General features: G+C 50.8%; 1 protein-coding gene across 2 annotated transcripts in view; it reads right to left on the bottom strand.

The window, feature by feature from the left end:
- TRPM7 (transient receptor potential cation channel subfamily M member 7) overlaps positions 1–14,008 on the bottom strand; it is a 2,599,208-nt gene that overhangs the window by 443,283 nt on the left and 2,141,917 nt on the right. For both annotated transcript variants that reach the window (XM_069624956.1, XM_069624955.1), the window contains exon 28: positions 10,582–10,675. In XM_069624956.1, the coding sequence (XP_069481057.1) occupies positions 10,582–10,675 (94 nt within the window). The remainder of the gene's footprint in view (positions 1–10,581; positions 10,676–14,008) is intronic.

The following is a 14,008-nucleotide window of genomic DNA, read 5'->3' as shown; positions in this document are numbered from 1 at the left end:
GATGAAATGAAACGGGTTAAAGAGTTAAAAACTGACGTAGCTAAACTTGAAGAAAGAACAGACACACTGGAGAGAGCAGTACAAAATGTGGAGGAGGAGGCGGAGCCAAGTGTAGAAACGCAGGAACGCCTGGTTCGTCTCACACATAACCTGGACTTGCAGTGCGAGGACCTAGAGAAACTCCCCTGCAGATCCAACATAAGGATTAACAACATGGTGGAATTAGTGGAAGATAAAGACCCCAAAGAAGTAGTACAGCAAGTATTTAAAGATTTACTCTCAAATGAAGACGAGGCAGACATCCAGGGCCCATGAAGAATGGGGAACTAGGGGCACGCCCCTGGGACATCTTGGTCACACTCACGTCATACCCTCAGAAAGAGCAAATCCTTCGCAAAGCAAGGACAATGGGGCACATACGAATGAATGGGGTAGAAATATAGCTATACCGGGAGTTGGCCCAATCGACACTGCAGAAAAGGCGAGACATGGCCCCAGTGCTCAAGGAACTGGCTATAAATGGACATTCCCATTCGGTCTCTTATTCGCATGGGACGGGAAGCAACACAGAGTGACCACCTGTGAGGAGGGTCTACAGATTCTGAACTTACATGAAGAAGGACAAGCGGAGCAGCAAGCAAGGGGGGACAGGCCAAGAAGGAGACAGTGGGAATGAAAAATAATTCATCAAAGGAAAAAAATCAATGGACAGTAACAAGTTATGACCACAGAAGATCACAAAGCGACGTCAGTATTAACGAGCCAGAGATCCAGATGGGACATGCAAGGAACAAGTTACTTACCTGTAACTGTTGTTCTCCAGCATGGGTCTGGCATGGATTCACATGCTCATGAATATTCCCCGTCGTCAGGCTGGGAATCCTCTGTAAGGGAAAAACAAGTATCAGTCTCGTTTCTGATCTGTCTTTCGTAGTAGTAACCAATCACTGGTCTCTGCGTCATACTGACCACAGCCAATGACTGCCCTCTACCTAAGCCCCGCCTCTGGCAGCCATCTTCAGATTTGGAAGCACGTGAAGTGGCAGTATGACCAAGTGAAGAGCCGCAGAGGGGTAGGCGGGAGGGTTCGCATGTGAATCCATGCCAGACCCATGCTGGAGAACAACAGTTACAAGTAAGTAACTTGTTCCTTCTCCAGCATGGGGTCTGGCATGGATTCACATGCTCATGAATAAAGAATACATAGCAGTACACACATGCACATCAACGGGAGGTGGCAAAGGCTCAACATTAAGCATTACATCAAACTCAACATTAAGCAATCTTACCTCCTCACCAGGCTCACCTCAGGCGAACAGGTTGCGCAGCACTGCTTGGCCGACCCTGGACTCCTCCCTGGAATCCCGATCGACGCAGTAGAATTTCGTGAAGGTGTGCGTCGAACTCCACGTAGCAGCCCTGCATATGTCCAGCAGGGGCACACCAGATAGGAACGCCGTGGTAGCTGCGATCGCTCTGGTGGAATGGGCTCTCGGAAGGCCAGGCAGCGGTCGGTTTGCCAACCGATGACAGTACGTGATACAGCCGGAGAGCCATCTGGAAATGGAAGCCTTCGAGAGAGCCTTCCCCTGATTGACAGGTCCAAAGTTCACAAACAGATGTGATGTCTTCTGAAAACTCTTCGTGCGGTCCACATAGAACTTCGGCGCTCTGGCTACATCCAGAGTCCTCTCAGCCGGCGACGAAGGCGACGGGAAGAAAACTGACAACACTAAGGGGTCGTTGAGGTGGAAGTCCGACGGCACCTTGGGCATGAAGGAGGGGTGCGTCCTGAGCACCACCCTCGTGTCGTGAAAAGTCAAGTATGATGGCTTGCAAGATAGGGCCTAGATCTCTCCCACTCGTCGTCCGGAGGTGATGGCCACAAGAAACGCTGTTTTCCACGACAGGAACTTCAACCGGGCCGAGTGCAGAGGCTCGAACGGAGGTCCCATGAGCTTGGTCAGCACCACGTTGAGCTCCCACGCCGGGGCCGGAGCCTTCACCGGCGGGAACGATCTAAACAGTCCCTTCATGAACTCTTTCACCAGACGATGAGACCACAAGGACGTCCGCCCCGTGGTTCTGGTGTATCGGGAGATCGCAGCAAGATGAATCTTGATGGACGCGTGTGCCAGTCCAGCCTTGGCCAGCATCAACAGGTACGGCAGTACTTGGGGAGCCGTAATCCTTAGAGGGTTAATCTTCTGTGCGTGGCACCAGACAGAGAACCTCTTCCATTTGTGTCCGTAGCATTTAAGAGTCGAGGACGCCCTGGCCTTTGCAAGAACCTCTCTGCAGTCGGCCGGTATGTCGTATCCTCCAAACTCTAGCGCTGCAGGAGCCAGGCCTGCAAGTTCAGCGACTTCGGGTCGTGGTGGAGGATGGCGCCTCCTTCCCTGGAGAGCAGATCCGCGTCCACTGGCAGCTTGATTGACGGGGACGCTGACAAGTCCAGAAGGTCCGGGAACCATATCTGCCTCGGCCACGCAGGTGCGACGAGGATCATCCTGCACCGTGACCTCTTGAGCTGGTTGATGAGCCGGATCAGCAGTGGCAGTGGAGGGAACGCGCATAGGAACAGGCCTTCCCAGGGGAACGAGAAAGCATCGCCCATGCTCCTCGGCTGGGGAAACCTGCTGGCGAACCTCCGGCACTTGGAGTTCGTCGCCGTCGCGAACAGGTCGATCTGGGGTGTGCCCCACCGTCGGAAGAGGCGATCCACTAGATCCTGCTGTAGTTCCCACTCGTGGCACGAGCGCAGCTCCCTGCTGAGTGAGTCGGCGATGGTGTTTTTTTATCCCTGCCAGATGAAACGGCACCAGAAACATCCTTTGGGCGACGGCCCAATGCCACAGGTCCTGCGCCTCCTTGGACAGTGCTGGGGACCTGGTTCCGCCCTGTTTCCTGATGTAAAACATGGTGGTGGTGTTGTCGGTGAAGATCCTCACCACCTTGCCCTTGAGGGACGGAAGGAAGGACCTGAGGGCCCAAAACACTGCACGGAGCTCTAGGACGTTGATATGGAGGGACTTCTCCGTCGGGAGCCAAAGGCCTCTCGCGTGCAGATTTTCGGTGTGCGCTCCCCACCCTTCCATGGAGGCATCCGTGGTCACTGTCTCCTGGTGGCCTGGGGTCTGGAAGTCCATGCCCGCCGTCAGATGCGCGCGGATGCCCCACCACCGGATCGCTCGTCGGAAACTCTCGTCGAGTGTGATCCTCTCCTCGAAGTCGCCCGTCGTTTGGATCCAGCGCGCGTCCAGGAACTCCTGCAACGGGCGCATCCGGAGCCTGCACATGGGAATGAGGTAGATGCAAGAAGACATCATTCCGAGGAGGGACTTGATGGACCTCACCTTGGCCGCGTCGGCAACCAACATCCGCTGTACCTTGCCCAGGATGGCCCTGGTCCTTTCCTCCGACGGGGAGGCCAGAAGGGACACTGTGTCGAGCTTCGCTCCCAGAAACAGTGCGTCTTGCGCGGGTACCAGGTGGGACTTGGCGTAGTTCACGGAGAATCCCAGGTCCGTGAGAAGTTGGACGGTCCTTGCCGTGTGCTCCACGGCGAGCTCCCTCGTCTTGGCTCGGATGAGCCAGTCGTCCAGGTAGGGGTAGACGTGGATCCCCTCTCGGCGCAGCTGCGCCGCCACTGGTGCAAGGCACTTGGTGAATACCCTGGGTGCCGACCGTAGACCGAAGGGAAGGGCTCTGAACTGATAGTGACGCCCTTGGACCACGAACCTGAGAAATTTTCGGTGCCCCTTTAGGATGGGAATATGGAAGTAGGCATCCTCCAAATCCAACGACGACAGGAAGTCGCCCTCCTCCAGCTGACCCAGGACGTGCTGGAGGGTGACCATCCGGAACTTCTGTGCCTTGATGAACTTGTTCAGCCGTCGTAGGTCTAGGATGGGGCCCATCCTCCCGTCTTCTTCTTCACGAGGAAGTATCTTGAGTAAACTCCGGAGCCCCGAAGCCTCTTTGGGACGAGTTCGATGGCGCCCTTCCTGAGCATCGCCTTTACCTCCCGGAGAAGCTGAGGGACGTGAAGCTCTTTCCTGGCCACAGGGGGGACGCGCGGGCACCTTCTTTGAAACTCGAGCGCGTGGCCCTGGGCTAGGGCGTCCAGCACCCAACGGTCGGTGGAGATGGACTCCCACACGCTGACGAAGCTCGCCAGCCGGCCTCCCACCGGGGTGCCCGACCCCACGGCCGGTTCAATCCTGCTTAGACGAGGCTTTGCTGCCTTGACCTCCTTGGCGACGACGGCGGTGTCCGCCTGACTTGCCTCGTCCCCTGTAAGCTTCCTGAGACGACGAACGGGCCGCTTGACGGTAGGTGGAAAATCCGCCACCGGAACCTTTGGAGGCGCCCTTGCCTCCGCCGCTCCGAAAGGGCGGCCGCCGATGCTGGAGAACCCCGAGCGCCCAGGCCGTCTCTGTGTCCGCTTTAATGGCTTGAAGGGAATCGTCCACTGTTTTCCCAAACAGGTTGTTCCCATCGAACGGCATGTCCAGGACTCTGGTCTGTACGTCTTGACGGAAGTCAGTAGCCTTGAGCCATCCACGCCACCTAAGGCACACGCCGTTGCCCAACTGACGAAATCCAGTGTCGGCGATGTCCGTCGCAATCGTGATGGCGTGGTCCGACGCCACCTCACCTTCCTGCAAGATCTCCAGGGCATCCGCCCTCTTGTCGTCCGGTAGGAAGTCCAGCAGGGGAGCCAGTTTGTACCACAGCTCCCTGTCGTAGCGGGCTACGATAGCCAAGGCGTTAGCCGCCTTAATCGTCGTCGCTGCAGACGAGATGACCCTGCGCCCCATCGTGTCCAATTTCTTTCCCTCGCCGTCCGGCGGGGAAGTCGACGTGGAGGCCGCACCCCCCCCGCTTTCTTCCTGGCCGCCGCGGAGACGACGGAGTCTGGGGTAGGCTGTGCCCGGAGGCACAAGGGGGCCGCGTCCAGGACCCGGTACTTCTTCTCGTACAGGTCTCTTCTAGCCGGCGTCGTGGATGGGTTCTTGAGGAGGGCTAGGCCCTCATCCCAAATATCGTCCAGTAGAGGTACCGCGAGGACCGTCTTCCTCTTGGCCTCGCGCCGCTGATAAAGGAAACCTTCCTTCTTCTTCTCCTCCGGGCAGAGCTGGAAGAGCTCGGATGCCCTGGCGATCATGGAGTGAAAAGATCCAATCTCGTCGGGCGGGGAAGCCCGGGTGGGAGGAGACGACGGCAGATCCTCGTCGTACACCTCGTCGTCCGTACCCGTCGCGGCCGTGTCAGTCCCCGTATCATCCCCTTCGAGGCGTGGACGGGGAGGAGGGCTGAACGGGGCGCGACGGCTGAAAAGGAGGTGGAGGGTGAATCCTTCTTTTCTTAGGAGGGGGGCTGCCCGAAGGGCCTGGTTCCGGGTCCCCCGACGGGAGTGGTTCCTCCACTGGTAACGGCAGTCTCGTCCTTCTCTCTGAGCATAAGGACTGTATAGCCAACAAAATGGCCGCCGAGTTGTCTTGCGGCACTGGCAGAGGGGAATCCGACGGGCGGTCAGGGGCCCCGTCGGTACCCTCGACGATGTCGTCGTCTCCTGCGTCGGGATCCCTCCCGACGGGCTGGTCTTCTTCCACGCCAACGCCGTGGCTTAAGACCTCGATCAGTTCTTCTTCAGAGGTTGAGGCCGAATCCACGACGACCTCCTGCCCCCCCTTTTTCTTCTCTGTCGGAGGTTTCACGGGGCGTGGACGAATCCGACACGGGTCACCGTTGATCGGATGGAGAGTCGGTGGAGCTTGAGGCTCTTTTGACCGAAAAAAACAAAGTTTTTGAGAAAAAACGTGAAAAAATAGCACTAACGCTCGAGAGCAATAGCACGAGGATCCCAACACATGAGCGTGCGGTAAAAATCTGAAGATGGCTGCCAGAGGCGGGGCTTAGGTAGAGGGCAGTCATTGGCTGTGGTCAGTATGACGCAGAGACCAGTGATTGGTTACTACTACGAAAGACAGATCAGAAACGAAACTGATACTGGTTTTTCCTTTACCGAGGATTCCCAGCCTGACGACGGGGAATATTCATGAGCATGTGAATCCATGCCAGACCCCATGCTGGAGAATAGAATCTTATCCCATAGGGCTCAATGAATATCAACTAATCCAACAGGTAGCGACGGCCCGGGACGGGGGGGCAATCCCAGAGCTGTCCAATGGAGCCCAGGTGGGGGTTTAGGAACCCCCCCAAAGTTATCCCTGATTTTACCGAGGGTCAGGTGCGGTGGGCAACTCGCCCAAACAGCCATAAGCCCCTGGGCCCTCCTAAGGGAGGTTATGGGATGGGGGAGGGTCCTACAAGTTGGGGGTTGCAGAGGGAGTGGGGCGGGAGAGTGGAAAAGAAAGCTGGAAGGGATAAGATAGAGCCATTAAGGGAACAAGAGAGAGATAGGCAGGGGAAAGGAACCAAAATGGAAGGGATAAGAATATTGACATTCAATGTATGGGGGGTGAATACCACGGTAAAAATTAAGAAAATAGAACAACTACTCCAAAGGGGGAAATTTGACATCCTAATGCTACAGGAGACACATATCTGGGGAAAAGTCCACTTGAGAGGGAGCAATCAGATAATCCAATCGAATGCCCAAGAGAAAAAAGCTGGGCTGATGCTGGCATTTCATAAAAACCTGAAGATACAAATACAGAACACCCAGGCAGACAAATCAGAGAGGTTAATCTTCGCAAATGTAGTACTCGAGGGGCAACCTTTAACATTAACTTCAATATACGCCCCAAATACGGGACAGGACGGCTTCCTGAGGGATACACTAGATAAGATGGAAAGATTTGCCACCGGGGAGGTGGTAAAGGGTGGAGACTTTAACTGGTGTGGCATCCAAACCTAGACAGAACCGGCTCCAGAGTGCAGAGCCAGGGGGCTCAATCAAAAAACCTAGGCAAGAAAATGAAAACACTCCCGCTAGTAGATGTATGGCGGGCGAGAATGCGTCAACAAAAGGGATATACACACTTCTCACATGTACATCACACAATGCCCAGGACAGATTATATCTGGGCATCGGCAGGGCTCCTGGAGAAAATCCAGAAGACAGAAAAAGGAACTATATCAATATCAGACCATGCTCCACTATGGGCGTAACTATCCCCAACACCAAAGAGGCCAGGGCTTTGGCAGTGGAAACTCCCATCCAAATTACTATTCGACCCCGTACGGGAAAACACGATTAGAGCAAGTATCTTGGAATACTTCACCCAAAATGATTGCGGAGATGTCGAGGGAGACCCTATGGGAGGTCTTCAAAGCGGTCACGACGAGGCAGTTCATTGCGCTTAGGGTGCCAAGGGACAAACAGAGATGACATTGGGAACTAGACCTAGAGTTGAAAATGCAAGAAATCCAGGCAGAAATGGTATACAAACCCTAAAGCAAGCTGTAGAAAGCATTGGGACGTGTGCAGGGACAACTAGAAGCTCTCAGCACGAAACGGGCAGAGAAGCACCTCTTATATTTAAAACACTGGCACTACACAAAAGCAAATAAAGCCAATAAATACCTAGCAAGGCAGCTGAAAGCTAAACAAAATTAGTAAACGTTAAAAGAATGCAAAATAGGGGGGGACTATCCAGACCCGTACGGAAGACATAGGGAATACCTTCAAAGAATTTTATCAAGCGCTCTATGCCTGAGAGAACCCCACGGGTCGGGATCAAGAAACATACCTGACCTCCCTAAAATTCCCGAACATCTCAGAAGCCAAAAGGAAGATGCTGGATGAAGAAATAAATTTAGATGAGGTAAAAAAAGCCAGACTACAACTACCCAGGAACAAAGCACTGGGCCCTGATGGGTACACATCAATTTTGTACAAGAAATACATGGATATTCTGGCCCCTATTCTCACTGCACTCTTTAATACATTTTAAGAGGCAGGAAATATCACCCCGTTAATGAATGAGGCAAAAGTCCTAGTATTTCACAAACCAGGAAAAGATCCGCAACTCCCGGGTTTGTACCGCCCGATTGCACTAATCAACATAGATGTAAAACTATACACAAAGTTCTTAGCGAATAGATTCATGAAAGTCCTCCCGAAACGAATTCACCAAGACCAGTCAGGCTTCATCCCCAATAGGCAAACACATGATAACATAAGAACAATAATACACTTAGTGGAGAAGACGGGGTTCTGCCAGACCCCGGCCATTCTACTCTTGGTAGACGCAAAGAAAGCTTTGACCGTGTGGAATTGTCGCTCCTCTTCCGCATCCTGAAACATATGGGCTTTGGGGAACCCTTTGTGAGAATGATCCAGGCTAACTAAAACTCTCCCATTATCCGCATAGCAATAAATGGTGAGATCTTGGGCAAGGTGAACATCGGGCCAGGAACGAAGCAAGGGTGCCACATGTCCCTACCTCTCTATGCGATTGTCCTAGAAGCCCTACTAATTCGAATTAGGGACTCAGCAATCCTGAGAGGCATAGAAATGGCAGGAATTCCCCATAAAGTAGTGGCATATGCAGACAACATGTTGATGGCACTGCCAGACCCCGGGAAAAGCACTTCCAGCCCTGCTGCAAGAAACAGAAAGATATGGTGCACTCTCAGGCCTAAACATTAATAGGCAGAAATCGGAAATGCTATTGTTAGCCAGGGATCGAGAAGGGCTAAAGAGTCTAGTCTCATCCTTACAACTGAAAGTAGCCGACAAAGGGGTGACATACCTGGGCATTACTCTCACGGATCGAGAGGACCGCTATATGGGGAGAACTTCCAGCAATTGCTGGTGAGGATAAAACAAGACTTGAGAGATGGAACCCATTGTCGATCTCCTGGTGGGGCCGGACAACCTCAATAAAAATGACCATACTCTCCAAACTACTGTACCTTTTTCAGGCGATTCCAATCAGAATCCCCAAATCTTACTTTAAAGCCCTGACCAAAGTAGGCATGGCATTCGTATGGAAAAAAAGACCACCAAGAGTAGCTACAACGGTCCTCACAGCGCCATAACAAAAGGGAGGATTAGGCCTACCACACTTTCGCAAATACTATGATGCGGCACAGCTGTGAGTACTGAAAGAATGGGTCTCGGGGAACTCACACAAGATATGGGCCTCCCAGGACAGAGTGGTGGCGGCCACCACTTTATCAGAACTCCTGTGGAAGGGGAAACACTCCAACCCAAACCTCCAATTAAGTGAGGTGATGAAAGCGACCCTAGAGGTATGGGATGAGGCAACAAGGGGAGGGATTCTAACACATGACCTGGCTCCCTTTAAACCCATGTTTGGTAATCCGGACTTCCTGCCGGGGTTGGAAAATCGGTGCAAACAAAAAATGGGAAGAAGCAGGGTGCAACAAAATAAGGGACATGTATCACAAAAATAAAGTTAGATCATATGAAGACTGTAAATCCCTACTAGGTCTGACCACTAAAGACAGGTACAAATATGAAAAACGTTGCCACTGGGTGTCGAATCCGCAAATAAGGCGGGCGGCAACAAGGGAAGTTACCCCTTTTGAATACTACCCAACGACCCACACAGGCTCAAAGAAATTTGTCTCGGACATGTATATGTTACTGAACACACATAACGAAGAACTCCCATGGAGCTATATAACGAAGTAGGAATAAACATTACAGGACAGAATACCCAAGACACACCGCGTGCCCCAAAAACGACAAGGTCGATTCAGATTAGAGAAATGTGGATAAAAATACTAGTCCAGTGGCACTACACCCCAGAGAGGCTGCATGCAATGTACCCGCAAACCTCAAATCTATGTTGGCGGGGCTGTGGACAGGTGGAAGCATATTTGGTGGGAATGCCTGGGAATCCAACAATTTTGGTCCGATGTGAAAACACAGATGCAGGGGATGTTTCAAGAATTCGGAAGGGTGGAAGATAGGGTATGGCTGTGTGGACTTTCTGACCCCGAGCATAACTCTTGACCAAAGCACAAAAGCAGAACTTTATGGCGCTACTAATAGAGGCATGGCTTGCGATTGCGCAAAAATGGAAGCAGAAAACCCCACCGTCTATATACAAGTGGCTACAGAGGGTGTTGTCGTTTGCGGTCATGAAATGGATCACGTACAAGATCCAGGGGGACCAAGACATATTTAAAAACAAATGGGGGTCAATACTTACAAAGTGACTACATGGAACAATGGTGCCTGCACAAAATCAGGATTCTCGACATGTTCGGCTCATGAAACTTACGCTCAAATCTCTGGACACAGGGACAAAAATTCTTCCGGTGGGGGAGGGAGGAGGAGGGTAGGGTGGAACTGCCTGTGGATGTTACATGTTGCAGTTTAATACATTGAAAACCAATACAATTATGTTTAAAAATAAATAAGAAATATGGGCTGACGGAATAAATATGCATATAGCATCATTATACTAGACATTTTCCATCAGTTTATGATCAATAAATATGATGTGAATGGTGTTGAATGGGAGCAAATTAATCATGAGGGAGTGCCCATAAGTAGAAAAGTTATTTATAATTTGTAAAGCTTATGTCAAACTTCAAGGCCAAAGGTGTTTAATAGGCAAGTTGAATACTTACACTTTGGAAGATGAGGCAGGGAGACTTTGTTGAACTCTGTGAATCCAGCACATGAGTTAACCTGCCTCAGTCTGCAGTCACCAAGAAGCACAGCCTAAAGCAAAGGGCGTAAACAGAACGTTTAATCATTGCGCATTCTTGCAACTTCTGCTTTCACACTTGGTAAGATCGCAATGTGCTTAACGAAAAAGCATTCACACTTATTTACCTTGAAAGAAAAACTAGACAAGTGTTATCCAAAATGCCCTTTTGCCCTTTAGTTCCTCTACTATGAGCATGCAAGTAAAATGGACGCATGAATAATAAGACATGCATTACTTACCGTAAAAGCATTTCTGATGATTGTATCTGCTTAGATTCACATGCTGTGCATAGTCTGACATCCAGTGGTCACTGCAGAGTATTGCATTTTGTTTTTCGTAGTCGAAAAGGGGACGTCGACATAGGTGCGCCTGTAACACTATCCCTATAGTGACGTGCGGTGTACCCAAAATCCCTCACGCATCGAGGTCCCTCTGTTTGTATTTTTTCTGCCCTGAGGGAGCCTTCTTAGACGTGAGTGAGTACAGAAAAGAGAGAAAGTAATAAGATGTCTATGTTCCTTCCATCCGAGCGGGGAGGAAGGGTGGGCACATGTGAATCTAAGCAGATACAATCATCAGAAATGCTTTTACGGTAAGTAATGCATGTCTTCTGATGCTTGTAAATCTGCTTAGAATCACATGCTGTGCATAGACTAGCGAGCAGTACCCGGAGTTGGAGGTGGTTTGTGAGAAGGAACAGTAGAGAAAAGATGTCTTAATACTGCTTGTCCCACCTGGGAATCAGATCTAGAATGGGCATCTAGACAGTAGTGTTTTGTAAAGGTGTGTACAGAACTCCAGGTTGCCGCTTTGCAAATGGACTCAAGAGGGACATTTGCAATTAATGCTATGGAAGCCCCAGTGCCTCCAGTAGAATGTGCTCTTGGCTTGAAGGGTAGTTCTCTATTTGCAAGAGAATAACAGAGAGTGAGGCATTGGATAATCCATCTAGATATAGTGGATTTTGAAACTGCATCTCCTTCTCTTCCTGCCACCACCGAGACAAAGAACTGATTAGTCTTTCTCAGTGGTCTAGTTCTTTCCATTTAAAACATGACAGCTCTGCGCACATCAAGTGTATGCAGGCTTTTTTCTCCCAAGTTTGATGGGTTTTGGAAGAACTTTGGTAGTTCTATAGACTGGTTGACATGGAATTTAGAAATGAATTTAGGTGCAAACCTAGGATGCGTGCGTAGAACCACCTTATCCTTGTGAACTGTTACAAAGGGGTCTAGTATAGAGAGCGCTTGTACTTCACTTACTCTCCTAATGGGGGCGATAGCTATTAAGAAAGCTGTTTTAAGAGTGAGGTTCTTAAGTGTTGCTTTGTGCATGGGTTCGAATGGGGAGCCCATAAGCCTGGTTAGTACCACATTTAGGTCCCATCCGGGAGCTGAGTTAGATACAGGAGGGTGGATCCGTTTTACTCCCTCCATGAAAGCTTTGACAACTGGAACTTTCCACCATGACACCTTATGTTGAGACGTGGTGTATGCGAAAAGTGCAACTAGATGAACTTTAATAGAATTAAAGACTAACACTGAGTCTAATAAGTGAGTTAGGTAAAGAACAATTTGTGTGGGAGAGCAGTCAACGGGGTTGATGCTTTTTGCCCTACACCAGATGATGAACCGTTTCCACTTGCTAGAGTAGCAGTAACGAGTGTTCGGTTTCCTTGCCTCTTTGAGGATGTCCAAGCATCTTTGAGGGAGTTGCAAATGTCCGAATTCTATGACCTCAGGAGCCAGGCTGCTAAATTGAGTGTCTGTGGGCATGGGTCAGCGTCCTGGCCCTGTCCTGTGACAGCATGTTGTAAGGGTAGGGAAGTTTCACCGGTGGAGACAGTGACATCTCCATTAGGTGAGCGAACCAGGGTTGCCGAGCCCACATAGGGGCCACTAGTAGTATGGTAACTGGTTCCTGGTGCATCTTGTGCACTATCTTGTTGAGCAGGGGAGTCGGGGGGGAAAAGCGTAAACAAATTTCCCTGACCATGTTATCCAGAGACCGTTCCCCTTGGAGAGGTTCTGGGGGTACCTGGAGGTGTAATCTTGGCATTGGGTGTTCTCCAGAGTTGCGAACAGATCTATTTCAGGGAAGCCCCATTGTGCAAAAACATCAGAGACGATATCTTCGCCATTCGTACTCTGCGGGCAGAGGGAAGTCCCTGCTGAGTTTGTCTGCAAGCAGATTGAGTTCCCCTGGTACATGTTGTGATAACAGGAACATGTTGTGTCTGAGAGCCCACTTCCAGATGTTCTGGGACAGCTTGGACAGTCCTGGAGAGTGAGTGCCTCCTTGCTTGTTCAGGTAGTACATGGCTGTGGTGCTGTCTGTGAGGACCAGCATTGTCTTCCCTTGAAGGTGTGCCTGGAAAGCCTTCAGTGCCTTGAAGACCGCCAGTAATTCCAGCAAATTTATATGTTTGGACGCTACACTCAGAGTCCAAACTCTGTGTGCAGTCTGATGGGATAGGTGAGCCCCCAATCCTGTGAGAGATGCGTCTGTGGTTAGAGTGGCTTCCACTGCAGGGGTGGAGAATGGTTAACCTATTACAAGGTTTTCCTTCGACCACCACCGCAGCGAGAGAACCAATGCCTGCGAGACCCCCACTAGATCATCCCATTGTCCGCTGGCCTGACACCACTGGCTGTTGAGCCACTCTTGCATTGGACGAATGCGCAATCGCGCGTGAGGTACCAAATATATACATGAAGCCATCATTCCTAGCAATCGCATTGCTTTGGGCACCGTCACCTCTCGACCGGCTACATATTGAGGGATCTGAAACAGCATATTTTGGACCCTCTCGTTGGAGGGGAAGACAAGGCCGTCCTTTGTTCGAATTAGAGCCCCTAGGAATTGCTTGACCTGGCTGGGGTCTAGGCTGGACTTCTTCTCATTGATGGAGCAGCCCAGTTGGAACAAAAGGTCTACAGTATTTTGGGTATTTGAGAAGAATGTCTCGTAGGAATCCCCTGTTATGAGCCAATCGTCGAGGTAAGGGTATACTGGGATGGACAACCTGCGCAGGTGGGCCACTGCCACAACTTTCGTGAATACCCTCGGCGCTGACGCTATGCCGAAGGGTAGCACTCTGAACTGGTAGTGTTTGCCCTCTATCATGAACCTGAGATATTTCCTGTGCGCTGACAACATTGAAATATGAAAGTATGCATCTTTCATGTCCAGTGTTGCCATGTAATCCCCGAGATAGCAGGGGAATTACTTCCTGCAAAGTTACCATACGAAATTCTTGAGGTTTGTCAAATTTGTTCGCTGGGCGCAGATCTAGTACAGGGCGCATGCTTAAATACTTTTTGTGTACAAGGAAGTACACTGAA

Source organism: Ambystoma mexicanum, chromosome 11, assembly GCF_040938575.1.
Source record: "Ambystoma mexicanum isolate Mex_15411 chromosome 11, UKY_AmexF1_1, whole genome shotgun sequence".
NCBI lineage: Eukaryota > Metazoa > Chordata > Amphibia > Caudata > Ambystomatidae > Ambystoma > Ambystoma mexicanum.
This window is presented reverse-complemented; position numbering and strand designations above follow the sequence as displayed.